Source organism: Cervus canadensis, chromosome 12 (genome assembly GCF_019320065.1).
Source record: "Cervus canadensis isolate Bull #8, Minnesota chromosome 12, ASM1932006v1, whole genome shotgun sequence".
Taxonomy (NCBI): domain Eukaryota; kingdom Metazoa; phylum Chordata; class Mammalia; order Artiodactyla; family Cervidae; genus Cervus; species Cervus canadensis.
In genome coordinates this window covers 2,755,167-2,780,201 of record NC_057397.1, presented here as the reverse complement: position 1 = coordinate 2,780,201, position 25,035 = coordinate 2,755,167, and the positions used below count along the sequence as shown (strand labels likewise).

At 51.5% G+C, this 25,035-nt stretch overlaps 1 protein-coding gene across 3 annotated transcripts in view; it reads right to left on the bottom strand.

The window, feature by feature from the left end:
• Nucleotides 1-889: 889 nt before the first annotated feature.
• Nucleotides 890-25,035, bottom strand: part of CCN4 (cellular communication network factor 4) — a 33,268-nt gene continuing 9,122 nt past the window's right edge. Inside the window, exons 2-5 of one of the 3 annotated variants that reach the window (XM_043483254.1) lie at nt 15,141-15,417; nt 7,992-8,252; nt 6,420-6,613; nt 890-2,288 (exon numbers count right to left, since the gene is read on the bottom strand). In XM_043483254.1, the coding sequence (XP_043339189.1) occupies nt 2,121-2,288; nt 6,420-6,613; nt 7,992-8,252; nt 15,141-15,417 (900 nt within the window). In that variant the 3' untranslated portion in view covers nt 890-2,120. Of the gene's footprint in view, nt 2,289-2,964; nt 5,249-6,419; nt 6,614-7,991; nt 8,253-15,140; nt 15,418-25,035 lie in introns of those variants that run through there. The other 2 variants (XM_043483253.1, XM_043483255.1) reach the window with 2 other exon arrangements.

The following is a 25,035-nucleotide window of genomic DNA, read 5'->3' as shown; positions in this document are numbered from 1 at the left end:
AGGCTTAGAAGACGCAGTCATGGTCCCAGACCTCCAGGTACCCACAGGGTGCGTGCATGCTAAGTAGCTTCAGTCATGTCCAGCTCTTTGGGACCCCATGGACCGTAGCCCGCCAGGCTCCTCTGTCCATGGGATTCTCCAGGCAAGAATACTGAAGTGGGTTGCCATTCCCTTCTCCAGGGGATATTCCAGACCCAGGGATCAAATCTGAGTTTCCTGCGGCTCCTGCATTGTAGGCAGATTGTTTACCACTGAGTCACCGGGGAAGCCCACCCACAGGGTGCCTGGGCATATAAAAAGACATTGAATAAATGAGTAAGTGAATGCCACATGTTCATCTTATATTTACATGAGATGTTTTCCAACCTCAACACATTTGTCCCCTTGGTCTTTTCTGTATACCAGAATTCCCATTTCTCAGTGCATTTTCAAACTTTTAGCCATTTTTATTGCCATGTATAAAATATCTGGGACCCTAATGTCCACCATCTGCACATTTACTGTAAGTGTTCAATTTTCCATCATTGCCTCATAATAACTGAAAATACAGGAAAACTCACCCAGTCCAGTAAGTCACTTTGCTGATGATTTATTGCTTCAAGGCAAAAAGCTATAAACAGGGAATTTGAGCAATGAAAACTCTTCACATTGGATAAACATGTTCCGTGCGACACAAATCATGATAAAAATGAGGAATGCTGAAAAATATGACAGATTGCCCAAGTGCTACTTTCCCTCTATGGGGAAATTCTAAGACATTTCTTCATATGTATTTTTTAGTCACTTAGAAAAATGGCAGTATGTGTGTGTATTAGTCACTCAGTTGTGTCTGACTCTTTTCAATCCCATGGATTATAGCCCACCAGGCTCCTCTGTCCATGGGATTCTCCAGACAAGAATACTGGAGTGGGTTGCCATTCCCTTCTTCAGGGGATCTTCCTGACCCCGGGATCGAAACCGAGTTTCCTGCATTGCAGGCAGATTCTTTAACGTCTGAGTCACCAAGGAAGCCTGAAAATGGCAGTCGGAATACTTAAATATTAAGTCATAGTTTGAAAACAGATACACACACACACACACACACACACACATTTGTATACATGCAGAAATACACAGCAGGCCATTCTGACCATTCAGGACTCCCAGCTGGGCAGAGTTATTACTTCAGTTACTTTGGGTCAAGATAAGTCTTTAAAAATCAGTGACCTAACTTAACGTAATAGTCACAGGCTGCATTACTTCCCCACAATTTGTAGGAATACACAGTACTTACAATGTTAATGAGAGCCTAGATAATCATACCATTTGAATCTACTTTCTTTGATCTCTCTCTGAATCATTTTCAAAGTTAATGTTGCAGCTGTTGTCAGTAAGGCCTTGTCTTGTGCCTTTTGGTTTGCACGGGTGGGTGGGGGCAGGCTAACTGGGCTTAGCATCAGGAGAGATGGCTCAGGTTGAGACTGACCAAGGTTTGCAACCTTGGTCGGCAGTTCATTAGCTGGAAAGACAATGAGCAAATACTTTCTAAGAGCCTCAGCTCTATCTCTAAAATGCGAAATGATGATAATGCCACAGCTCATAGGTTTGCTCTGAGGATTAAATTAGGTATGCAGTAAAGCACCTAGCCTAAAGCCTGGTAAGTGTTCACCAAATGCTTATGCTAAGGTTTAGCACGAATTAATGATATGGTAAATTCAGGTCTCCTTTTTCTCGCTCATCTATGCATGCAAGATATTCACCCTAAGCACTTACGTGAATTTCTCCACCAAAGGTTGACTATTCTTTAGTTTACCTTTCCCTCATCCCAGGACATGGGGTTACAAGGGACTGGAGAAGCGGACACTCCAACAGGCCTCATTCAGGCTCTGCCTGGAGGCCTCCCCAAAAGCAACCTGGTGCTGTCCAGTCGCTCAGCCATGTCTGACTCTTTGTGTCTCTGACCCCATGGACTGCAGCATGCCGGGCTTCCCTGTCCTTCCCCATCTCCCAGAGCAAGGCAGAGTGGAATAAGCAGAGATCTGGGTTCCAACTTTTGAGGGCTGATTTCCCAGCCTCTTTGAGTCCCAGACTTTCCATTTATAAAATGGGGAAGAGATGCTTGCTCAAACTTGCTGCCATGATTAGTAAGATAATTCAGAAGTTAGCAGACGGCTTGGCACCAAGTAAGCATTCAATAAAGAGATGTTTTTTTCATCATGATGGTTAACTTCTGTGGGAGCAGGTCGCGCCGTGGCTCTGCCTCCTTCCCCGTGACATGAAAACATGAAGCTGAGACTTCCTCTCTGGGCCTGCACAGGACAGATGCATTTTTCAAACAAGGGCATTCTGGCCACCCCATCCCGCCCATCCCGGGGAGGAAAGCCCCAAGTCCCTCATCCAGGCTTCCTATGATCTTGGAAGCCACGTTCACTTTCTTGAATTGGGAAGCAAATTCAGTAAGAACCTAGTTCTTGGGTGTCTGTCGAATTTCAAAAGGGGTCAGCCCTCACCTGGTCCTTGGAAGCTGTGGGTGGCAGGTGATTTCTCTCTACAAAAATCCAACATGATCCACATGGACTTACAGGAAAGATTATTCATGGAGTAAATTCTCTTCCCTGGTGGTTCAGTGTAAAGAATCTGCCTGACAATCCAGGAACTGTGGGTTCGATCCCTGGGTTAGGAAGATCCCCTGGAGAAGGAAATGGCAATCCACTCCAGTATTCTTGTCTGGAAAATGCCATGGACAGAGGAGCCTGGCGGGCTACAGCCCATGGGGATCCAAAAAGAGTCAGACACGACTGAACACCTGAACAACAACAAAATTCTCTTCACAAAAGAACTCTTGGAATTTTTTTTTTTTTCTTTCAATGAACATGTGCCTTTCTTCTGATGTTAAATGTCTCTTTTTCTATGGCATTTCTGATTTGGCTGATAAAAATTAGATTTTCACATACCTTTGAAAGAAAGAGATCTTCTGAACACATGTAGAGACACATACACAATTTCCTTTATTCATCAAATACACATTGAGCACCGCTGTATGCCTTGTACCAGGCATTCAGGAGGTCACAGTAAGGAGGACACATTTTCAATCCCTTTCCCCTGTCTAGGAATCCCTCTGCTCAGCACTCAGAATTCCCTCATGAGAAAGGCACCATCCTTCAATCTGCAGCATCAGATAACAAAATCACCTTTAAATACACGGTGAGAGCTGGTTCTGATTTGAAGGAGGGAATGCTCTGGAGGGGAGTCATGGATTTCAGTTTATCCTAGATTTTGTCTGATGCTCAGACATCTAAATAATCTGAAAGTCAGATACACTCTTCTCTTGGGAAAGAAGCTGGAGAGACAGTAATAAGAACCAAAAATGACAGCGAGAAGATGCTTATCCTGACATGTTTTCCTGCTCTGATGCATTTGGAAGCTCTAAAAGTTGAGGGAAAATACGGGTTACAGAGTCAATCCAACTTGGATTTGCATCCTGACTACCCCACTGACCAGCTGGGTGACTTCGGTCAAGCTCCCTTACCTTACTGAGCTTCCATTTCACATTTGTAAGAACAGAAATAATAACGGGCACTTTTCAACATGACCTCCCAGTTTCCATGAGCTAGTGTAACGGTGCACGTAAAGCGCTGAGAACAATGTCTGACATGTAGAAGGTACGAAATAAAAGAACTGTAGCAGTAAATATTTATACTTTACTAATAAAATAAATAATAGCCTCATTTCCATTAATAACAACTTTCTCTTCCTTTTAGCATCAAACCCTTTTGGCTTTTTATCCCTGTTAAATATACTTCTTTTTGAAACAACCGGTAAACTTCTGTCTTTGTACCAGAACTGAGCTTTATGGATCAGTAGACCCACAGTCTGCGAAATGGGTCACCGAGGCAGAGAGACACATGCCCTGGGCCCAGGGTGACGCAGACTGGACCCACTTCTTGGTTTGTGAACACATGTTTTGTTTTGACTCACACTCAACCTGGACCCAAGGCTCCCTCAGAGCAGAAGGACATCACAGGACACCACTCTGAGGGGTCAGCGATGTCGTCCCAGGGGATCCACCAAGTCCCACAAGCCCCCAGCATGCAGATGGTCAGGTGTGAGGAGGAGGTTGGCTGACTGCCCAGTGCCCTGCCCTGCCCGGGAGCAGCAGATTTGGTGCAGGGCTTGATCGCTCCTTCTGAAAATAGACTGCCCATGCTCTGACCCTGGTGTATTGACCAGGGACTTCTCCCAGGAACAAGAGGAAGTTTATTGGCTTGCATTTCTCACTGGGATGAACCCAATGTACACCCTTCATAGTGCAGGGGTGAAGAGAAACCTAACTGAAATGGGCAAACAGAAACTTAACTGCAACAATGCCCAGATTCATGGATACAACTGTCCATCCAAAAACAGAAACCAGACAACCATTCACCTCATTTAGCAAATATTCAGTGACCATGGAAGGCACAGGTCTTTAGAATGAGAGAGAGCTTTGGTGTGCAGTGGTCAAAACTGCTGATTAGGGTCCTTCTTGGCAGGGCCCGAAGAATGGACTGGTCCACTGTCCTAAATCCCCTCTATCCTTCTGAATGGGCCCAGAGAGTCTGGTGGTTTGGTATCTAAAGAAGGAATTAGTGATACCGAAGATCTAGCTGATTCTGTTCCCTGGGACTTGGGCGAGATCCAGCAGGACTTCCAGTGACTCGGACAGGCCGGATCGGGCTCGGGTATTGTCCAGAGCCGGGCACTTTCTTTGGAGTGTATGTGGACCGCTGCCAAGGAGAAGACCCACTGTCTGGGCCTGAGCGTGCCGTGATGGGTACTTTGGGTGGTTGGAGACAGGACAAGGGGTCACGGGCCTGGATCCAGGTCATTGGAAACGAGTGGGAAGTGGACAAAAGAAGGCTCAGTGGGGGCCTCAGAAGGCTGGCTGCCTTACAAGCACTGGGTCAGCCTCGAGCCCAGGTTCTAAGGCTGCTTAATTGGCAATCTCTGAGAATTCAGGGTAGGAGTCCAAGTCAGCAAAAATATCGTTGGGATTCCGACAGCTCAGATTGCAGAAGCAAGCATTAATCCACAGGGCCTGGCGGGAGAAGCCGGGCCCATCGGGACACTGGAAGGAGACGCTGATGGTCTTGGACTTGTAGGGGATACAGCACCGGCTGTCGGTGCAGAACCCGCAGTACTTGGGCCGGTAGGCACGAGTGCTGGTGCAGCCGGCCAACGTGAAGTTCACGGGCGCTTCTGGCTGGTACACGGCCAGACACTTCTTCCCTTCCTGCGTGAAAGGAGGTTTCAGTTGAGATGCTCAGAGGAGCAACATTTTCAGCTCCAAACCCTCAGTTCTTCCCTTTTCACTCACTATGCACCCCATCTTACTTTCGGATCTGCAGCATCTTCAAACTAGGAAGGATCACCCCAAAGGCAACGAGACCCAGCTGTATTATGCAAGAGGAAGCCGAGCGCAGAAAGAGACTGCCTTGCCCCGGCACATCTCTCTCAACCTGCAATTTCCCTTCTTTCCCGCCTTCTGCCTTGCCAATGCCCAGGTCAGTTTCTCCAACACAGGATGACTTTGTGGGCTCCTTCAGCCTGCCAAGCGCCCCCTGCTGGTTAGGGGCAGAGACATCATGGCCTCCAAGACAACTCATTTAACCCTAAACTCCTTCTCCTCTGCCTCCCATAGACTCTCACACACATCCTTTTCATGCAACTTATTCAATTGAACTGGCATTATTTAAAGGGAGCTCTGTGGTGCTGTGGGCCACTCAAGGGCGAGGCTCTTTCCGCATCCCTACAGTCTAGTTTTCTGCCTGGTACATGGCTCTTGTTGCTTAGTTGCTAAGTTGATTCCGATTCTTTTGAGACCCCCATGGACTGTAGCCCGCCGGGCTCCTCTGTCCATGCAATTTCTCAAGCAAGAATACTGCAGTGGGTCTCCATTTCCTTCTCCAGGAGCTCTTCCCAACCCAGGGATCCAACCCATGTCTCCTGCATTGGCGGGCGGGTTCTTTACCACGGAGCCACCAGGAAAGCCCCAGTAGGCACGTACTAAACTCATTGAATGAATGGCTGTTCTGGTCAACTATGCACAGCACCCTGCATGAAGTGGGGGTGGAGCCGATCCAGGCAATGTGTGGGCCTGAAGCTCATACGGTCTGAGAGCTATCTTCAGTGAAAGTCGCTCAGTTGTGTCCAACTCTTTTCTACCCCTGGAGTATACAGTCCGTGGGATTCTCCAGGCTAGAATACTGGAGTGGGTAGCCTTTCCCTTCTCTAGGGAATCTTCCCAACCCAGGGATCGAGCCCAGGTCTCCCACATTGCAGGCGGATTCTTTACCAGCTGAGCCGCCAGGGAAGCCCAAGAATACTGGAGTGGGTAGCCTATCCCTTCTCCAGCGGATCTTCCTGACCCGAGACGCCTGCCACTCCCTGGGAGGCGGACCCACCTTGATGTGTGGCCGGAGGTCCGTGTCGCACGGCCGCAGGTTGCAGAGGCGGCTCTCCTGCTCAGGCCAGCACCGGGCGTTGACATTGGAGATGCGGGTGGAGACCCCCAGGCCGCAGCTGGTGGAACAGGGGCTCCAGGGGCTGGTGTACGTGACGCAGTTCTTGTGCCACGGCTCTATCTCATCCGTGGTCCCTGCAGATGCAGACCAGGTGCCGGTGATTTCCCAGCCTCCATCAGCCCCCCAATCCCTGCGGTCACAACCCTAAGGGTTGGGGTCCCTGAACCTCAGAGAATGGGCAGTCCCTCCGCTTGGAGGCCAAGTTGGCTTCTAACTAGCATGGGTCCCCAGAGAGAAGAGAACTTGTTATGAGTTCCTCATACTTCTCCAGAGGGAGGACCATCTTTAGAGACAGGTGGACCTGATACTAGACAACTTACTCTGGGCCTCAGGCTCTTCTCTGGAACAATAACATCTGCCCTGCAGGGCTGGTATGGCAATAAAAGGGTCCAGATATTGACCGAGTACACATCAGGCATCTGCAAGGTGCTGGGAATAAAAGGGTAAAAGACACCGGTCCTGCCCCTGCGGAGATGACATTATCTGGGGAAGGTCAAGGGGAGTGCTTGCCCAGTACTAGAACGTCATCTGAGTGAAGCTCAGGGCATCGTGGCTAAGGAGACACGCAGGCTTCAGAGGCAAATTGTCGGAGTCCAGCTCTGAGCGCCACCCCTTAGTATCTGGATAGCTTCCAATAAACTGGCTCCCACCTCTGAGCCCCAAGCTCCCCGCCTGTAAGTGGGGTTGACACTAGCACCTCCCTGCCTCCTGTCCCTGGTGGTGGATAGAAAATAGGGGTTCAGGCACATGACAGGGCCCAAAAGCTGTGCCCATCCTTAGTAAGCCCTCAGGAAGGGGGGACTAAACGCCAGCTCTCGGCTGGTTCTTTCAATGGATGTATCCTGGCAAGCAGAATACAGGGAGGGCTCATAAGTGTCTGAGAAATGGAAAAGGCAGTGAGCTGAGAGGTGGAGATAGGTGCAGAACCAGGGAGACCAAGGAGTGATCTCACAGAGGGATGGAGCAAGATCCACAAGAAAAAGACGGGAAGAGGAAGCCGGTCCCTCTTGATAACACACATGCCCAGAAGCCAGAGAGGGGAACCTGCAGGGAGAGACAGCAGGTGTGCAGGGGAGATGGGTGAACGAATGCAGGAGTGAATGAGTGAGAGAAGAGGATGCTCGGGAGACAGGAGACAGCAGAGGCCTTTGAGGACTGACGAGAGGAGGGCGGGCTGCGAAGGAGGCGGCGGTGGGCAGGGATTTGCCGAGGAGGATGGAAAGGCTTTGGTTTCTAGGTCACCCACGCGGCAGGGGCTCTGCTTGTGCTCGCTCAGAAGGAGGTCACCGGGCCACACACACTGACGCGGTGGGCAGGCCGCCGCCGCCCCCGGCCCCACCCGGTGGCTCTGTTCTAGGAGGCCTGCTGGGGACCGACCGAGCCCGCCATCCCCTCCTCCTCCGCGGGCTGGGGCGGCCCTCCCCGCGCCCCGCGCCCGCGCCCCGCACCCACCAGAGGTGCCCGTGTGGCGCGGCGCCGTCTTGCGGGGCCTCCTGGCGTCGTCTTCGCACACCCACTGCTCGCAGCAGCGCCCGGGCACGCTGACCCGCCGGGGGCGGCGGCACCAGAGGCGCGGGGGGCGCGCGCGGAGGCACAGCGGCGTGCAGCCCACCGCGCCGCCCACGCACGTGCAGTTGTACTTGCAGTTGGGCTGGAAGGACTGGCCGTTGTTGTAGCGCACGCCGTCCAGCACGCAGCCCACGCCGACCACCTCTGCGGACACAGGCGCGGAGGGTCAGGCCGGCTGAGGGCAGGGCGGACCCCGCAGGGCAGCCTCCTGCTGCTGCACCATGGCCCCCGCACCCCACGCCCCGGGGTCCCCATCGTGGAGAAGGACTGGGGCCAGCTGCCCTGGCCGGTTTGGTGGGACCTGAGCGGAGGATGTGGCCGCCCAATGAACCCGCGCAGAAACACCCGGTGCCCGTCTGGAGGGCTGGACGAAGGGGTGGGAGGCTACAGACTGGCCAGGACTAGGACCCCGGGCAGCTAGCCCAGTGTTCTGTCCCAGCAAGTGGCACAGAGCCTGGTCCTGACAGTTATCTGCCTCAAGGGCCACAGTTGTGAGAGGAGGCAGATGCGATGGGAAACCCATCAGAACACTTTGCAAGAGACTGGGTTCATTCAACGCCTATTTTGTGGGGTGTCCCAGGTACTGGGGATTTAGTAGTGAAGGAAGGAGACAAAAGTCACGACTTCAAGGAGCTTGTGCCTGTGTGCTTAGCCTCTCAGTCCTATCTGACTCTTTGCCACCCCATGGACTGTAGCCCGCCAGGCTCTTCTGTCCATGGGATTCCCCAGGCAAGCATACTGGAGTGGGTTGCCATGCCCTCCTCCAGGGAATCTTCCCAACCCAGGGACTGAACCCAGGTTTCCCACATTGCAGGCAGATTCTTTAGTGTCTGAACCGCCAGAGAAGAAAGGGGGCAGAGGAGACAGTGGACCATCTAGAGTGTTGATGGGGACATTAAAGCAGGGAGTTGGAAGAGGGAGGGGGAAAGTTTCAGATTTAAACAAGGCGGGTAGACAGGGCCTCACAGAGGTGATGATTTTTCAGCAAAGATGGGAAGGAGGCGGGGAGCTGAGCTGCCCAGGTGTTGGGAGAGAAGCCTTCTAGGCAGGGAAGGGACTGTAGGCAGCAGGAAGGCCTGGGGTGGGAAAGGGGAGGGGAGGGAGGGAGAAGGGCTGGAGGCAGGAGATGAGGAGAGAGAGGGCTTCCCCGGAGGCTCAGAGGAAAATGCAAAGCTCTTAGAGCCTGGAACTCCGGTTGATACACAATATGTGCTCAGTGAGTAATGATGAATCGGCGATATGCATTATGCTTCAAAAAAACCTTGATGGTGCTGAGTTGAGGACAGACCGACAGGGTTCCGGCAGAGTCAGAAAGTCACGCCGGGGAACCCAGATAAGAGCAGATTAGAGACGGTGGTGCTTGGACCAGGGACGGCAACCAGGAGAAGAAGGGCCCTGCTTCTGAGTCTGTTTGGAGGGAATCGCTGACAGCTGGGATGTGAGGATGAGAGGAGAATCAAGGAGGACTCCTTGTTCTATGTCCCGAGCCCTGGAAGGACAGGGATGCTCTGTCCTCAGAAGAGCAAGGTTGGGGTGGGTGGCTTCAAGCTCTTTCCTAGTCTCGAGATGCCTGGTGGACTTCAGAGTGGAGCCAGTTCTGCAAACTTGGAGCTCCAGAAAAGATGCGGGGCTACCGGGCTCTGACCAGCATCCCGGCTTTCCATCTTAGTCCCATTCTGAGGACAGTGTCTAGAAGTGCAGACAGAAAGCCCAGGGCATCCAGGGGCACTCACCCCAGGAGGGCTGGTCTGCCAATAGTTCCAGCATATCTCCTGGATTCACCTGAAGCCGAACCATCACCACCACCCTCATCCCTTTATCTCACAGGAGGGAAGGTTCTTGGTCACCCGACCTGCTTTGTGTTAGGCTTCCTTGCATCGCCGACTTCATCCCAGAAGGAAACAGGACCACGTCATCACCTGCGTTTTCACCTGCTGCAAACCTGCGTCTCAGTGAGGTTGAGTCACACGCCTAAAGTGACAGCGCTCGGTTCTGCAAGTGGAGGGGGCAGGACAGCAGCCAGTGGGGATGTTGGGGTGACTGCTGGTTTTCCTTGGAGGTGATTGATCTGGGGGAGGAGGGACAGACAGGAAGGACACTAACGCTGCCCGTCCGATCTGGAGCCAGGCACCATCTAAGTTATCTCACACAGTCTCTCGGTGACTGTCCTAGGAGAGCTTTGTTTTCTCTCTTTGGCAGAGAGGGGAGCTGGGTGGGTGGCGGCACAGTGATTCATCTGCTCCAAGTCCCCCAGCTGGTGTCTGATGAAGCTGCACCCACAAGCTCTGACTCCACCGCCATTTCCTTCCATCGGACACCAGTAAAGGAGGGGAAATAGGAAAGCAAAACAATGAATGAATCACCTGGTGAATCACTCATCTTTCATTCCGAGCCTGGCCGTGCCCTCTGACTCCAGGGAGTGTGTGTGCGCCTGTGTGTTGGTGGATGGGAGGATGGAGTGCTGCTGGAGCCGGCTCTGCCCCTGGGTGGAGGAACTTTGGGCGGCGAGGGCACTGCTGGGTGCTGGGAGCCTTAGCACGGTGGTTCTCATCACCAGCGGCACAGTGGCACTCCCTGGGGGAGCTCCTTAAAATCATGATGCCCACACCATGCCCCAGTACCTGGGGGTGGACCTAGGCTTCGGTATTTGTACTTTTCATTTTTTGACCTTGGTAGCTCCGGCAATCCACTCCAGTACTCTTGCCCGGAAAATCCCTTAGACGGAGGAGCCTGGTGGGCTGCAGTCCATGGGGTCTCGAAGAGTCGGACACGACTGAGTGACTTCACTTTCACTTTTCACTTTCATGCGTTGGAGAAGGAAATGGCAACCCACTCCAGTATTCTTGCCTGGAGAGTCCCAGGGACGGAGGAGCCTGGTGGGCTGCCGTCTATGGGGTCCCACAGAATCGGTCACGACGTAGCAGCAGCTCCCCAGGTGAATCCAGTTTGCAGCCAAGATTGGGACCCTTTGCCTCCAGAAGTTGTTCACAGTCTCCTGGGAGGTTTGGGGCGGGGGGCAAAGATGGATGGTACGTGGGATGGCTGTGATGGTCCTACCGGCAAGCTCTGGCACCCCTTCCTTATTCGATTTCTTTATAACTGATTGAAGGACCAGCTTCTGATCAGACAGGGAAGCTGGCCCAGCCTCCTTCACCATTCAGAAGTGCGGGTCCATTCAGGCATGACCTGGTGGGCTTTCTTCTTATTGAGGGACTTCTGGGAATTCAAGTCGCCTTGCTGTGCTATCCAGACCTTTACTCTTCTAGCTCCACCCCTGGTCAGCTTCATGGGAGCAAGGACAGTGGGCTATGCCTTGTTGTAACCCCACTGATGTACCATCACTAACCTGTGTTCATTATGAGTGAATGAAGCAGTGGGTGGTGGGATATCAGGTGGGGTTAGCCCTACTCTATATTGGGCTTCTCCCATGTATCAGGCACTTGACATCCGAACCACCCAAAAAGGTAGGCATTATTCATTGCATTTTCCTTGATGAGGAAGCTGACACTTAAAAAGGTTAAGCAGCTTCCCTAGACCCATTGTGTTAGTTGATTATGTCACTGAGGTTTGAACTTAGGTTGTCTAGCTTCAAACACCATGCATGGGTTTTCTGCTCCTTTACTCATCAGACAGGAGAGTCAGAGCTTGAAACTAGCCCTGCCTCCCAGACTGTGAGGATAACCCTGGATGAAGCTAAGGGGACTTCTACAAAGGAAATGCGAAGCAGTATCCAAGAGCAACTGGTCACAGTTTAGGCTCTTGTGAAATTCTTTGTTTAGCCTCAACCATCATACAGGGTTGGTTCGATCAAGCTCCTTAAGTAATGTGCCCACGGTCACGTAGCCAGCAAGTGGCAGAGCCAGGATTCAAAACCCAAGTCTGTCTGCCTGTAAATTTCATGACCCTTCCAGCAAACCACACTGCCCTCAATCCTGACCCAGTTGCATTGAATGCAGAGTCGTGTTTGCACAACCAAAATAGCCAAACAGTTTAATTCAGAGGTCACTCTCTGCCCACAGATGTATTTAGTTTGGCCCATGGAGTGTTTTTTAAAAAAATGTTTTGAATGCGCTGCCAGAATTACAAATCATACATGAACCTGGATTTTCTTTTTCTGGATTCTCTTGAAAGGTAAGTAGACTAGACCAGATCAGGCTCCCTCTTCTGCCTGACCTTAATGGCTAAAGTTTACGTTCATTAGTTTGCCATAGTCCCCACCATCCTCTCTTTGAATTGTTTATGGCAGTGTTGCAACTTCTTGTTTTTTATTTCCTTGTCCTGGCCTAATTACAAGCACATCTCTAAGGACAGATTTAGCCTGTCCTGGGGAATGTCCATTGGTTGGCCATTTGCTGACAGATTTTTCTATGTAAATAACCTCTTCTTTCTCTTTCCCCTCTGGCCCCCAAACATCTTTCTCTCTATAGCTTTCAGACCCTGGACTCTCTTCTTTATTGCATTAGGGTTTCATGAATTTAGACACTATGGCAGTATTTCTGAGAAGATGTTCCATAGAACATGGAGGAATTGTGTGTGTGTGTGTGTGTGTGTGTGTGTGGTGTGCAGGTGGATAACTGGGTAAAATTCTGCCTGGAAAAAAGTATTCACTATGCAAATAAATGTAAAAAGTCTTCCTATGATAGCTCTGTTCTTGGAATTTCACAATGGATGTGGACATGTAACACCTCTGATAAAGTCTGTTCCCCTTGTTGAACCTTATTTATTTCAATGTCTGTAGATCTCTGTGACTGGAAAACGCCTGGCCCGTGTCACATTTATTACAGTATCCTGAATTCCACCATCTTCTTTCCAAATGCAAGGAAAGAAGCTACGCGGAGACTCATGATGAGGGGGAACCGAGAGGCTATGTTGAGTAAAGAGGTGACATCTGAAGAGGTGGGGGAGTGGAGTAGAGCTAGGTGATTTTCCAGGTCCTGGGTGGTAAAGACAGGCAGGAGAGGCGCTTGTGGGTCTGCAGAGTCTGTGGGTCCATGAGAGAATGTCTATAGAGTTGTGGTGCCCGGCACGTGGTGAGGTGTCAGGGCAACGTTAGAGACTGATACAGTCACAGTGAATTGCCTTGAAGGACAGCTCTAAAAGAGGAAAGAAATGATGAGACAGTCTCGTAGAAGTGGAGGGGATTCTAGTGCAGGAGGGCTCAGCCTGGTTTCCTTACCTGGGTGCGGGGAGAGAGTGTATGAGCGACTGTATACTTTGGCTGTCAGTCTCAAACCTGAGTATGAGAGTCACCCAGAGAGCTTGTTAAAATTTGTTGACTCCCACCCCCACTTCCAAAGAAATGGAGTGAGTAAGGCCGGGGTGGGGCTCAGAAAAACATTTGTAACCAACATGTCAGATGATTCTATGCAGATGGAATCTGCAAGTTCTCTTTGAACACACTGGTTTGTGGGGTTAATAACGAGTCTCCATAAAAGGGGGAAACATGGAAAGATGGGAGAACCAGTGATGGTTACTTGGAACGCAAGATGACTTGATATGAAAGTTGAAGCAGGAATTAATGTAAAAATAGCAGAAAGTGCTCATAGATTAACCATAAATCCATAAGTATCTTGACTTGAAATTATGTGTATAACCTTCATCAATGACACTTGAGGAAATATAATGAGTTAGCTGAAGATAGAGTCTGATGTGTGTGAGCATGCAGTAGGGTGTATTAGAGTCACAGGCATGAGGAAAGCTTGATTCAGCCTTAAGGCAAGAAAGGAGTTCTTGAGTTTATGAGGCTTTGTGTTTTCAGAAGTTAAGCTGCTGCCATGACGCCTATTTGGGCTTCCCTGGTGGCTCAGACGGTGAAGAATATGCCTGAATGCAGGAGACGTTCAATCCCTGGGTTGGGAAGATCCCCTGGAGAAGGGAATGGCTACCCACTCCAGTATTCTGGCCTGGAAAATCCCGTGGACTGTATAGTCCATGGGATCTCAAAGAGTTGGATATGATTGAGCAACTTGCACTTCACTTCATGATGCTAATTTACCTGTTTTCATCTCATACTGGTCATGTATATTGAATAAATGCTCATATGATTCAAGGTAAGTGAATGCCAGCCCAGATAGAAGGAGACCAGAAAGCCCCAGAAAGGAGGCCTCTGGGAACAACAAAGGAAATGATATAACCCTTTGAAGAGCAAACGAAAAAACAAACAAAAAACAACTGCTTCTCCCCCAGTATGGGGCTATCATGAAGACCAAGAGTAAAAAAGAACAAAAGCAAGTAGAAACTCCAGGAAAAACAAAAAAACTTCATAATAAAGGAAATTCGAGCAAGTATACTATCTCATGCATTAGTGAAAACCATTTACATCATCCTAATATTGTACACAGTGGTCAAATAGTGGTTTAAAATAAAAAATATGACAATGATATTGGAAGCTGGGGGAGGTGTCAGGCAGTATTAAGGAGTTAAGTCAACTATCATATAGGATCACCCACAATTATAGATTATGCACAATTGATATTTTAAGCTGATTAAGATATAACAAGACATGCTAGAATAGTTGCAATTACCAGAAGAAAGGGCCGAAAAGTTAAAAGTGACTGTAGTGAACTAGAGGAACGTGGGTGGGTGGTAGGAAGAGATGGCTTCAGGCTGCTGCTTTTTGTTCTTGCAAGGTTACTAAATGTTTTCATACCAGATTATGTTAATTGACGTTACTAAAATATCTGGAGCTCCACAGGTTCCTAGTGCCCCTGGGAGGTCCCGGGCATCCTGCAAAGTGTTCTACCGCGGGGAGAACAGAACCAGGCTTAGGTCTCTCCTGGTGGATCCTTCTTCCCTGGACTCATCTACGGATGGAGGCCAGAGAAGACAAGGTCCAGATGCAAGAGGAATGCTGCGTTCCTCCCTGCTCAGCCTCCGGCCCATCATCATGGACTGGGGTGGAGGGGGAGTGGGTTTGGGTACCTCCTGAAGAACCAAGCCTGGCCAGAGGAAAGGGCTATGGATGGTGGGGGGTTATTGTGGGCCAGAGCTGGGGGTCTGGGGCTGGCCGATGGTGTGGGGGGTCTCACTTACGTGCACACACTCCTACTGCGTACCTCGGGTGGTCCCCACTGTAGTCGCAGTAGAGGCCCCGGTGGGGGTCGCAGACCGCAGCCTCCGTGCAGTTGTCCCCCAGCTGCTGGGCGCACACCTTGCAGCACTCACAGCCGTCCGTGATGAGGCTGACGCCCAGCGGGCAGCGGGGCGGGGCCACCGGGCACTCGCACGGCCACTTGCAGAACTGGGGGCGCGAGGTGTCCTCCAGCGGGGCCGCAGTGGGGCCCATGGCCGTGGGGGGTGGGGAGAGGGCCTGCGGGGGGAGGGAAGACGTAAAGGAGGCTGCCCGGAAGAGGGGTCCCAGGCCAAAGGCCGACAGTCGCCTTCCCATCTTCACGGAGTTCCAAAGGTTTACGTCAAATTCCAACTCTCTGCCATGCTTTGGATGGCCAGACACCTCCTGTTTCCTCACTAGGATGGAGGAGCTGGCATTAGGACAAGAAGTCGGCTGCCCAAATTCCCCTGCTTGGGGTGCTGGGTCAGGCTTCCTGTCAGCTCTCTGAGCCCATGGGTGTCTCCTTCCCCTCTGACCATCCCGCAACCTGGGAGGTCGGTGAATCGGCCTCCTTTGCAGAAGAGAGAGCTGCGGCTTTGAGAAAATGCCTTCTGATGAATCACACTGTAGGCTCAGCCCCAAAACCCGACTCTCTCTTCACCCCATCGCCCTTTTCTCTCTGTCCTATGGATCCACCCTCTCTGCACTAAGGGTCCTTAAGAGCTGACTCATATATATTTTTTTAAATTAAAGTGTGGTTGATTTACACTGTTGGATTAGTTTCACATGTATTCAGTTATATATATTAACTGTATTCATTATACATATGTTTATACTGTGTACACATTCAGTTACAGTGACTCAGTTATACATATTAATACATTTGTAGGTTGGTTGGTTGGTTTAGTGGCTAAGTCGTGTCTGATTCTTTACCACCACTTCAACTATAGCCTGCCAGGCTCCTCTGTCCACAGGATTTCCAAGCAAGAATACTGGAGTGGGTTGTCTTTTTCCTCCTCCAGGGGATCTTCCCGAACCGAGATTGAACCCGTATCTTCTCCATTGGCAGGAAGAGTCTTTACTGCTGAACGCTCAGGAAAGCCCTCTTTATACATCGTCTGTATGTGTTAATCCCCAACTCCTAATTTATCCCTCCCCCTTTGCCTTTGGTTTTCTATGCCTGTGGGTCTGTTTCTGTTTTGTTAATAAGTTCCTTTGTGTCTTCTTTATAACTTCCACACATAGACAATATACCTATGTACAGCCAGGTTTTGGTCAGCCGACCGGTCATCCTATCATTATCATTGTTATTAATTACGTTCCCCGCTGAGCACCGGGAAGGGGCTACAGGGATCTGCGGTAGCAATGGGTGTCCAGCCTCGGGGCTGCTGCTGGCCCACTCTGCCCCGTGGGGCGAGGGCTGATCCTGTGTCCAGCGCCAGCCCTGCAGAGAGGGGTCTGACTCTGTGCTGAGGGTGGCGGATACCCACTCCACTTCCCTCCACCCGTGCTCCTTCCCAGAACCCCATTCCCATCCACAGGCAATATATTCATCTATATCCTGGCAGATATGATGGACAAGACAGCAAGCCCGCGGGGAACGGGGGTTAAGCCCCAAAGAGCGCTTCTGTGCTGCAGATGAGGCTGATGGAAAGGGAGGAGGCTCTGGGGTCAGTATTACCAGCTTCAAACTGCCTGTATCTCAGAGATCCAGTCACCTGCCCAGCCCCTCCATCCTGGCCCCTCCCTCTTTACCCTCGAGGAAACCTCGGCCCAGAGAGGAGGAGAATTGCCTGAGGATGGAGAGTGAGGACTGTAGGCAGCTCCCAGCCATTTCCCCACCCCCATGCCGGTGGTCCCAGCTGGAGAGTCTCCTGTCTGGGCTTCTCAGCAGTGACTCCTGAATTCTGAGGTTACCAGAGGAGCCCTGTTCTGTGGGTTTATAGAACTGCATTTCATTCTTTGAACAAAACAGATACCGAGCTATTCAGACAGATTCTTTTCCCTCTTCCTGGAGAGGAAAAGAAAAAGAAAGTTAAGTCGCTCAGTCGTGTCCGAATCTTTGCGACCCCATGGACTGTAGCCTGCCAGGATTCTCCATCCTTGGGATTTTCCAGGCAAGAGTACTGGAGTGGGTTGCCATTTCCTTCTCCTGGAGAGGAAACCGAGACCCAAAGAGGCAGAGGGTGTCCAAGATGACGTGGCCACCTCACGGCCTAGATACCAGTGACTCTCCCAGCTCTCGTCTCCGCGCCCTTGACCTCTGCCCGCTCTTTCACTCAACGAACATTTGCTGAGCTAGTTCACCATCTCGCTTCTGTTTCAAGCATTTGAAGATGAAGTTAAGCATCTCCTGTGTGTATGGGACCATGGCTTATGGGAGAAACAGACGATAGAGGTGATTTATTACAACGTGAGCCTGTGTGGAGAGTGGGGGGCACCAGGGCAGCCACAGGGGCTCTCTGACCTCCAGCGCAGGAAGCTCTCTGCTGAGGTGAGTGGTCTGCATCCCTGCGCCCTTGGTTGTAAGAACCAGAGGCCAGGAGAGGCGGTGCAGGTTGAAGGGCTGGATTAGTTGGGCTCTGGGTTCTAGGTTTGGCACAAGACAAGTGCGGTGAATGTTGATTTGACAGAGGGCCTTTGAAAGTCAAAAACGCAAACCTTGATTTGAGGATTTTGTCACCTCTATGCTTGGATTCAAGTTTGCTGGTAGGGGGACAGATTGCTCTGAGGTTGGCAATGCTGGTCTGTTTTCATCTGGAAATCATTTAGTTTGCTTGCACTTGTTTGCTTTTCCTCAAAAACACAAGACACAGCAAAACATCAAACCCGTAAATCAATGAAATCACACACACACAGGCACGCGCTCACACCCTCCTCTTTCCGACTCCATGGAGAGAGACTTGTCCTAGTCAGGCTATGACACCGGAGGCCTGGAGATTTATGAGACTCCCCCCGCCCCCCCCCCACCGCCCCAGGCCATCTCTGACAGCTCTTAGACCCTAGAGACCTATTCTTGGCACAGCAAAAAAAAAAAAAAAAGTTATCTCCTCCAGGAAGCCTTCCATGCCTTTTCCAGGTTGCATTAGAAGTAGTGCTTCCTTCACAGGAATGTGAGCTTGTAAAGGGCAGTGTCTGTGCCTTACTTCCCTCTGTGGGCCTGAAACGTGGTGCATGACCTGTAGCAGGCTATGGAAATGTCACCTGGTGGGATAGGGGATTGTTGACTCCAAGGGACTTGGTAGCAGTTTCTTGACTTTCCAGGACCTACCATCTTGGAGCCTTTTCTTTTCCAAGTTCGAGTGTCAAGAAGACAGCATGGGATCCAAAACAGCCAGAAGAGGGTTCCCTCTGTGTGGTTTTGGACAAGCTTCCTGAGCTTCCTGAGCCTCAACGGCCTTGTCTGTGAAATGGCCACAATAATGCCCCCTTGGGGGGTTGTCGGGGGGCGGGGGCATCGTGTACACAGAAGCACTGTGTGTGCAGTGCACTTGCTCTGCAACGCTCATGCACACCTCCCTCACCCACAGGGCCCGTCGCAGGGCCTGGGGGTCTGCACCCTTTGAGCTGAGCTGGGACCAGGGTCACCACCCATCCTGCTGCCTCCATACCAAGTTACAGCTCCCCAGAAGGAAGCCTGTTTTCCAGTTACCGGCCGGGAGCCCCAGGGCACGGAACTCCTCAAGGGAAGCCCCAGTGAAAGCCCCCCTTTGGACGAGTGAAGCAGGTGAGGGCAGCCTTGGGACTGGAGGGAAAGGGGCGGGGTCCTCTGAGCCAAGCCCTTGCTGTTGGCGCCATCTAGCGGTAGGAAAGCTCCCAGCCCTAGAAGGTCCTTGATGAGAGCTGTGGGTGGGAGGCCCTTTAAAGGCAGGGCCTGAGGTCTCCTGGGATAGGTGCATGACCCTCTGAATCCCGACTGCCTTGTCTAGCACCCATCCCAGGGAAAGTGACTGCACACACACACACACACACACACACATCAGCCATCTTGAGTGCCCAAGATGGCATTGCCTCTCCACGTGCCCTTGGTCTTGGCACAAGGACCGTTGTAAGCTCACTGCTGTGTGGGGCCTAGGTCATTTTTTCTAACAGCAGAAGCGAAGGGTGAAAAAACGGAAGGATAACAGCCAGACAGTGAGGAGAGTATCTATCATCCAGGGGAGGCCAGAGGAGAAGGCAATAGCAACCCACTCCAGTACTGTTGCCTGGAAAATCCCATGGACAGCGGAGCCTGGTAGGCTGCTGTCTATGGGGTTGCACAGAGTCAGATACGACTGAAGTGACTTAGCAGCCGCAGCAGCAGTGGGAGGCCAGAGAGAGTCAAGAACAGTCTTGGCTACTTCCAAACTGCAGTTGTTCACACAGAAGTCTCTTTTACGAAATGCTTCTGGAGGCGGACTCCCCGAGGATGCCACTGTGTATATGGGGAAGACGGGAGGGTGGGGCTGTGCCCTGACGCTTCCCGGGCCAGGCACCCAGGGCTCAGGCCCCTGCCTGCTTCTGTCCACTCAGCCGCCACCTTCATCATCAGCGACCTCAGGGCAGCGTCTCAAACAGTCACTTCCCGGGGTGGCTCCCAAGCGTCGCTGCTGTCAGAACCACCCAGCAGCTTTAATAAACGCTGGTGCCTGGCCACCGGCCCCAGGCAGCCAGACTGAGGCGCCTGGGCTGTACCTTGAATGTGGCCGAGGGTGAGAACCGCTGGCCTCAGGACCTTGTAAGATACAGGTGCCTGGATGCCACAAGATACAGCCTGCCTCAGCTTCAACTCTTCTCTGCTGGGCCCGGAATCCGTAATTTGACCTGCATCCCTGGTGATTCTTGTGGGAATGGTACCTGTGTCTTACAGAACTGGGCCAGGGGAGCGTGAGGCAGGGGGAAGTTCTAGGCCATCTTCCTGTCTTAACGTGTGACTTTTATAGAACTGCACTTACTTGCCTAGCCCACTGGCAGCTTGATCAGCCTGGACACTAAACAGCCCAGGCCAACCCGCGGAATACACGCCATTCTGTGGTTTCGTGGGGTGACACCGGGCTCCTTAAGTGGGCCTCGTGTAGTTAACTGAAAATGGTTTACTTTGCTTTTCATGTCTTGTGAGAAAGACTGAAAAAAAACAACAACAAAATAAAAAACAGACTAGCTCCCCATGGTAAGACCCCTCAGTGTCTGCTGGGGACTTACTGTTAGGTCACCCACAGATCAGTATGCTGGCATCCTAACCTCTCTAAAGGTGGTCTTAATGTGTATATGTGTGCGCTCAGTCATGTCCAACTCTTTGCAACCCTGTGGACTGTAGGCAACCAGGCTCTTCAGTCCATGGGATTTTTCCAGGCAAGAGTACTGGAGTGGGTTGCGGTTTCCTCCTCCGGAGGATCTTCCTGACCCAGGGACTGAACCTGCCTCTTCTGCATTGACAGGTGGGTTCTTTGCCATTTGAGCCACAAAGTGGAGCCTCTGGGGGTGATTGGGTCATGCGGGTGGACCCCTCACGGATTGGTGCCCTTATGAAAGGGACCCCAGAGAGCTCCCTCATCCCTTCCACCACGCGAGGACACAGCAAGAAGATGCCAACTATGAAAAGGGGCCTTGTTAGAATGTGACCACGCTGGCCTTGCTCATGGATTTCGAGTCTCCAGAACTGTGAGCAATACGTTTGTAAGCCACCCAGTGGGTGGTGTTTTCCTCCAGCAGCCAGGACGGACTAAGACCGTGTCCCTCTGGACACGGAGGGCAGTCAGTGGGCAGGTTCAAAGCAATCCATTTAATCATAGTTTCTGGGCAAATGTAAGCAGATTAAAATTAAGAAGGAAAAAACTGAAAGAATATTCAGTTGAAGACCCCATAGGAAACCCTGCATGTATAATTTGGGGGTGATGTCTAGAAGTGGGCAGTGACTGTGAATTTTCTGATGTTTTCCAACTCCCTGAAAATAGATCCAGGAACATGTAAATGTATCATCTGACTTTTACCAACAGTTTCACTTCATTTTTACAAAAGTGGGTGGTGGTGGGTATAGTAGCAGAGAGTAGGAGGCTGGCGGTGGTGGGGTGCCTCCCAGGAGACCTTAATCATCCCGATAGATGAGGGAGCTGAACCCCACCGTCCTCTGAAAGTGTTTGCAGTTCATCAATGAGGGGGGCCCTGGGACCAGGAGGTAAGGGCCGGGCATCTGCAGGGAGCAGAACCCATTTCCCAAGGCTGTGTGACCTGGGCCTGGACTCACCCTCTCTGAGCATCTGTGTACTCATGTGTAAAGTAGTAATGACGACAGCATCCTCCAGCAGCCCTAGTGAGCAGTTGTAGTCTTACCCCTATTTCACAGATGAGGAAACTGAGGCTCAGGGTGTTGACGTAACTTGCTCATGGTTTTAAAGCTGGGAGAGTGTCCCCAGAGTGTCCCTCCAGGGGACTTGTCACCAGGCTGCCCTACTCCCTCATTCATTCACATTCGTATTCATTCATTCATTCCTGCATCCGCCTATCACACACATGTACTAAGCACCTCCTGCATGGCTGGGCTGGTACTCAGATGGACACAGCGTGGTCCTCACCCCAAGGCAGTCAGAGTACAGACACATATATAAGATTGCAATATGCGGTGGTGAGAATTGTAATGCACTTGAGCCCAAGTTGCCAGGGGTCCCCTAAAGAGGATATGGGAGACTCTTGTGGAGTTTTCAGGGACAGGTTCCCGTTTCTTAACTCCTGAGTGCCCAGCACTGCTCCTGGCACGCCCTGGGCAAGCCCTCCATCAACAGCATAGTCCAGAGCTTAGCTTGCCCACGTGTAGGCGGCCGCACCCAGATGCTCCACCAGGGGGCAGGGTTGAGACGGGAATGGCCTGAGCCGGCCCCAGCTGGGCCCTGGGGACTTTAAGGATAGGGTTGCCCTATTTGGAAGCAGTTTCTGCTCATTCCTTCACTGATAAGAGAGGTCTGGGGGCAGTGGGAGGACGTGGACACAGGCCTGGGCCCAGAGCTGGGGGCGCCCTGTGGCCTCCCCTTCCCGATGCTTTTATATCTCTAAGTAACAGGCAGCTACCTACCATGTGCATTGGTGGACACATTTTCTGAGCTCCTCCTCCTCCGAGTGTACCCCTTGCATCTGTACCTGGGGTCTGGGTGGGGATGGGGGGCCTCTGTCTTGGGCAGCTCTTAGCTCAGCCCCTGTAGGGCACTTGGCCTGAGTGTTCAGAGGACCCAGCACGGCTGTCTTCCACGCTCACTCCCACACCGACGGCTGCATCTCCAGGGACCTGGAGGCCCAGGCACTGACTCAGTGCAGGCCAGGCTGCCCATCGTGGCTGATGGAAGGTTTGTTGAGATTTTTTGCTAATTGGTTTTATAAACATGCAGTCTTGTGAGCTTCTGGTTGGGAAAGTAGCCTTTATATGGAGAAGATAGAAGCAGCAGGAAGCCAGAGTTCTTTCCAGACGATAAACCCTCATGGGTTCTTTCATTTATCAAATGTATGTAGAGCATCTACAGAGTTCCCGGTACAAAGCCCGAGGGAGCGGCCAGTCTCCCGAGGAGCCAGGAGCACGGACAAGGCAACTGCCTTACAAAGCAAAGGACCAGACACCAGCCCTGGGGACATCCCACCCACGGCATTTCTGTAACTGACTAGAATGGATTCTAAACAACTTTCAAAAAGTTGTTTAAAAAAAAAAACCAAAGCAAAAAACAGAAAAGAATATTCCATGGAAAGCTTATATTCCACAAAGCTTAGAATATTTACTATCTGGTCTTTTTAAGGAATGATCACTTCGCTGGTGGTCCCATGGTTGAGAATCTGCTTCCCAATGCAGGGGACACTGGTTCAATTCCTGGTCCGGGAAGATCTCACATACTGAGGGGCAACTAAACCCGGGCGTCACAGCTCCTGAAACCCATGTGCCCTGGGGCCTGTGCTCTGCAACAAGGGAAGCCAGCACAGTGAGGAGCCCACGTCCGTCCGTGACGAGCAGCCCCCACTCACCACAACTAGAGAAAGCCAGCATGCAGCAACAAAGACCCCACGCAGCCAATAAACTGATAAATAGAAAAAGGAAATGGTCACTAACTTCTGTTATATAGTGACAGAGCTCTAAGTAAGCTAAAACCCTGATAGAGTGCATAGCAAGTGACGGGAATTTCTATCAGGGTTACATATAATCAAACTTTAGAAGTGTTCATTCTTTGTCAGAGATGTGTTCGAACATTTACACATTTGGGAGAATAATATAATGAATCTCACATACCTACCTCTGCTTCAGTAATTATCAACCCTCTGTATATCTTATTTCCTCTGTTACTCCTACCTACACACATGCTTTCTCGTTCTTGAGGATTTCAAGGCAAATCTCAGACCTCATGATTTTACCCGAAATTCCTCAGAGAGTGTCTCTAAAATACAGGGAATTTTTAAAAAATTCCAGTTTTCATACCAATAAAATTGGTTACAATTTCGTGATTTTCTCTGTAGCAAATACTTAGTCCACAATCAAACTTCACTATCTCAAAGCTTTAAAAAACAATCAGATGGTTTCTTTGAATCAAGAGCAAAATGAAGTCTACATGGTCTGCATTTTGCCTTTTGTGCCTCTTTTATGAGTTTCTGCCCTAAGTCATCTAATCCTCGTGGTAACTCTGAGACAGGCTGCTTGTATAGTCATCTCCCCCAGTTTACAGATGAGTAAACTGAGCCACAGAAAAGTCAGAAAGGCCACGTGCAAGCAGCAGAGTTGGGATTTGAGCTCGGTATCAATCTCTTAAGGCATCACACTCAAGATCCCCACTGTGGGTTTTCTCGGCAGAGTCTAGGAGGGGCTGTAAGAGCTGGATGAGGAGGGAAGGGGTGGGGCTGTGGAAGCAGGGAGGACTTCCTGGAGGAGGAACCACTTGCTCTGCATCTTTAAAGGATGAATGAGAATTGACCAGAAAGGCAGAGAGGGGTCCAAGCCGAGGAATGGCAAGAGCAGGGAGCATGCGGGAGCGGAAATGTGGCATGGTGTGGGAATGACCAGAGGTCACTGTTGCCAGGGATTAGGGTCCAAGGACACAGAGAAGGCAGGCAGGGGTCACAGCAAGAGGAGCTGAGGGCCATGCCTGGGGTGTGTGCACCCGCTGGGGGGAGACGGGGATGTTTCCTGAGTCAGTCAGTCCATCGTGCCAGGTGATGACCGGATCAGCCGTGCGAGGGCCGCTGGTGGTCCCCGTTTGACAGACGGGGACACTGGCGTCCTCCGAGCTTAGAGACAGCCAGAGGATGACACACTCGGCTCTGACTGTGGGTCTCGTCCTCCTCCTGTGGACTCCAAGGGACCCTTTCTCGCCCAATTTCCAGTTCATTCAACTCACTGGGAGGAATGGAGAGTGGTCACCGCAGGCCTGGCTGTGATGGTGGCCGCGGCCCAGCCAGGGAAGGGACCAGCCCTGGAGCAACAGCCAGGACAGACACGGCGGGGGGAGTGGCCTGCGCTGAGTTCAGGCCTGCTCTGCTTAATACAAGGGAGGAGGCAACAGCGGTCCAGTAGAACAGAGGTGACCATCTTCGGCTCCTGTGGCCAGATCTGCAGTAGGGGTCCCTGGGTTCCAGCCCCCAGATCTGCAGTGGGGGTCCCTGGGTTCCAGCCCCCAGATCTGCAGTGGGGGTCCCTGGGTTCCAGCAACCATGCTGAGACTGTGGCCCCAAGTGAGCCGCTTGCTCCCTGACAGGGCAGGCTGGGGTGAGGCAACCCCTCTGGCGCCATCTGGCTCTGATGTCGCCGGCTGGCTAAGCTGGCCTCAGATAAGGTCTCCCCTCCCTCCACGGCTGGAGCCTGAGCCCACCCCCTTCCTCCTCCTGGATGGGGCTCTGACTCAGGCAGGGAGCATAGGACGTGGGCAAGGGGCTGGC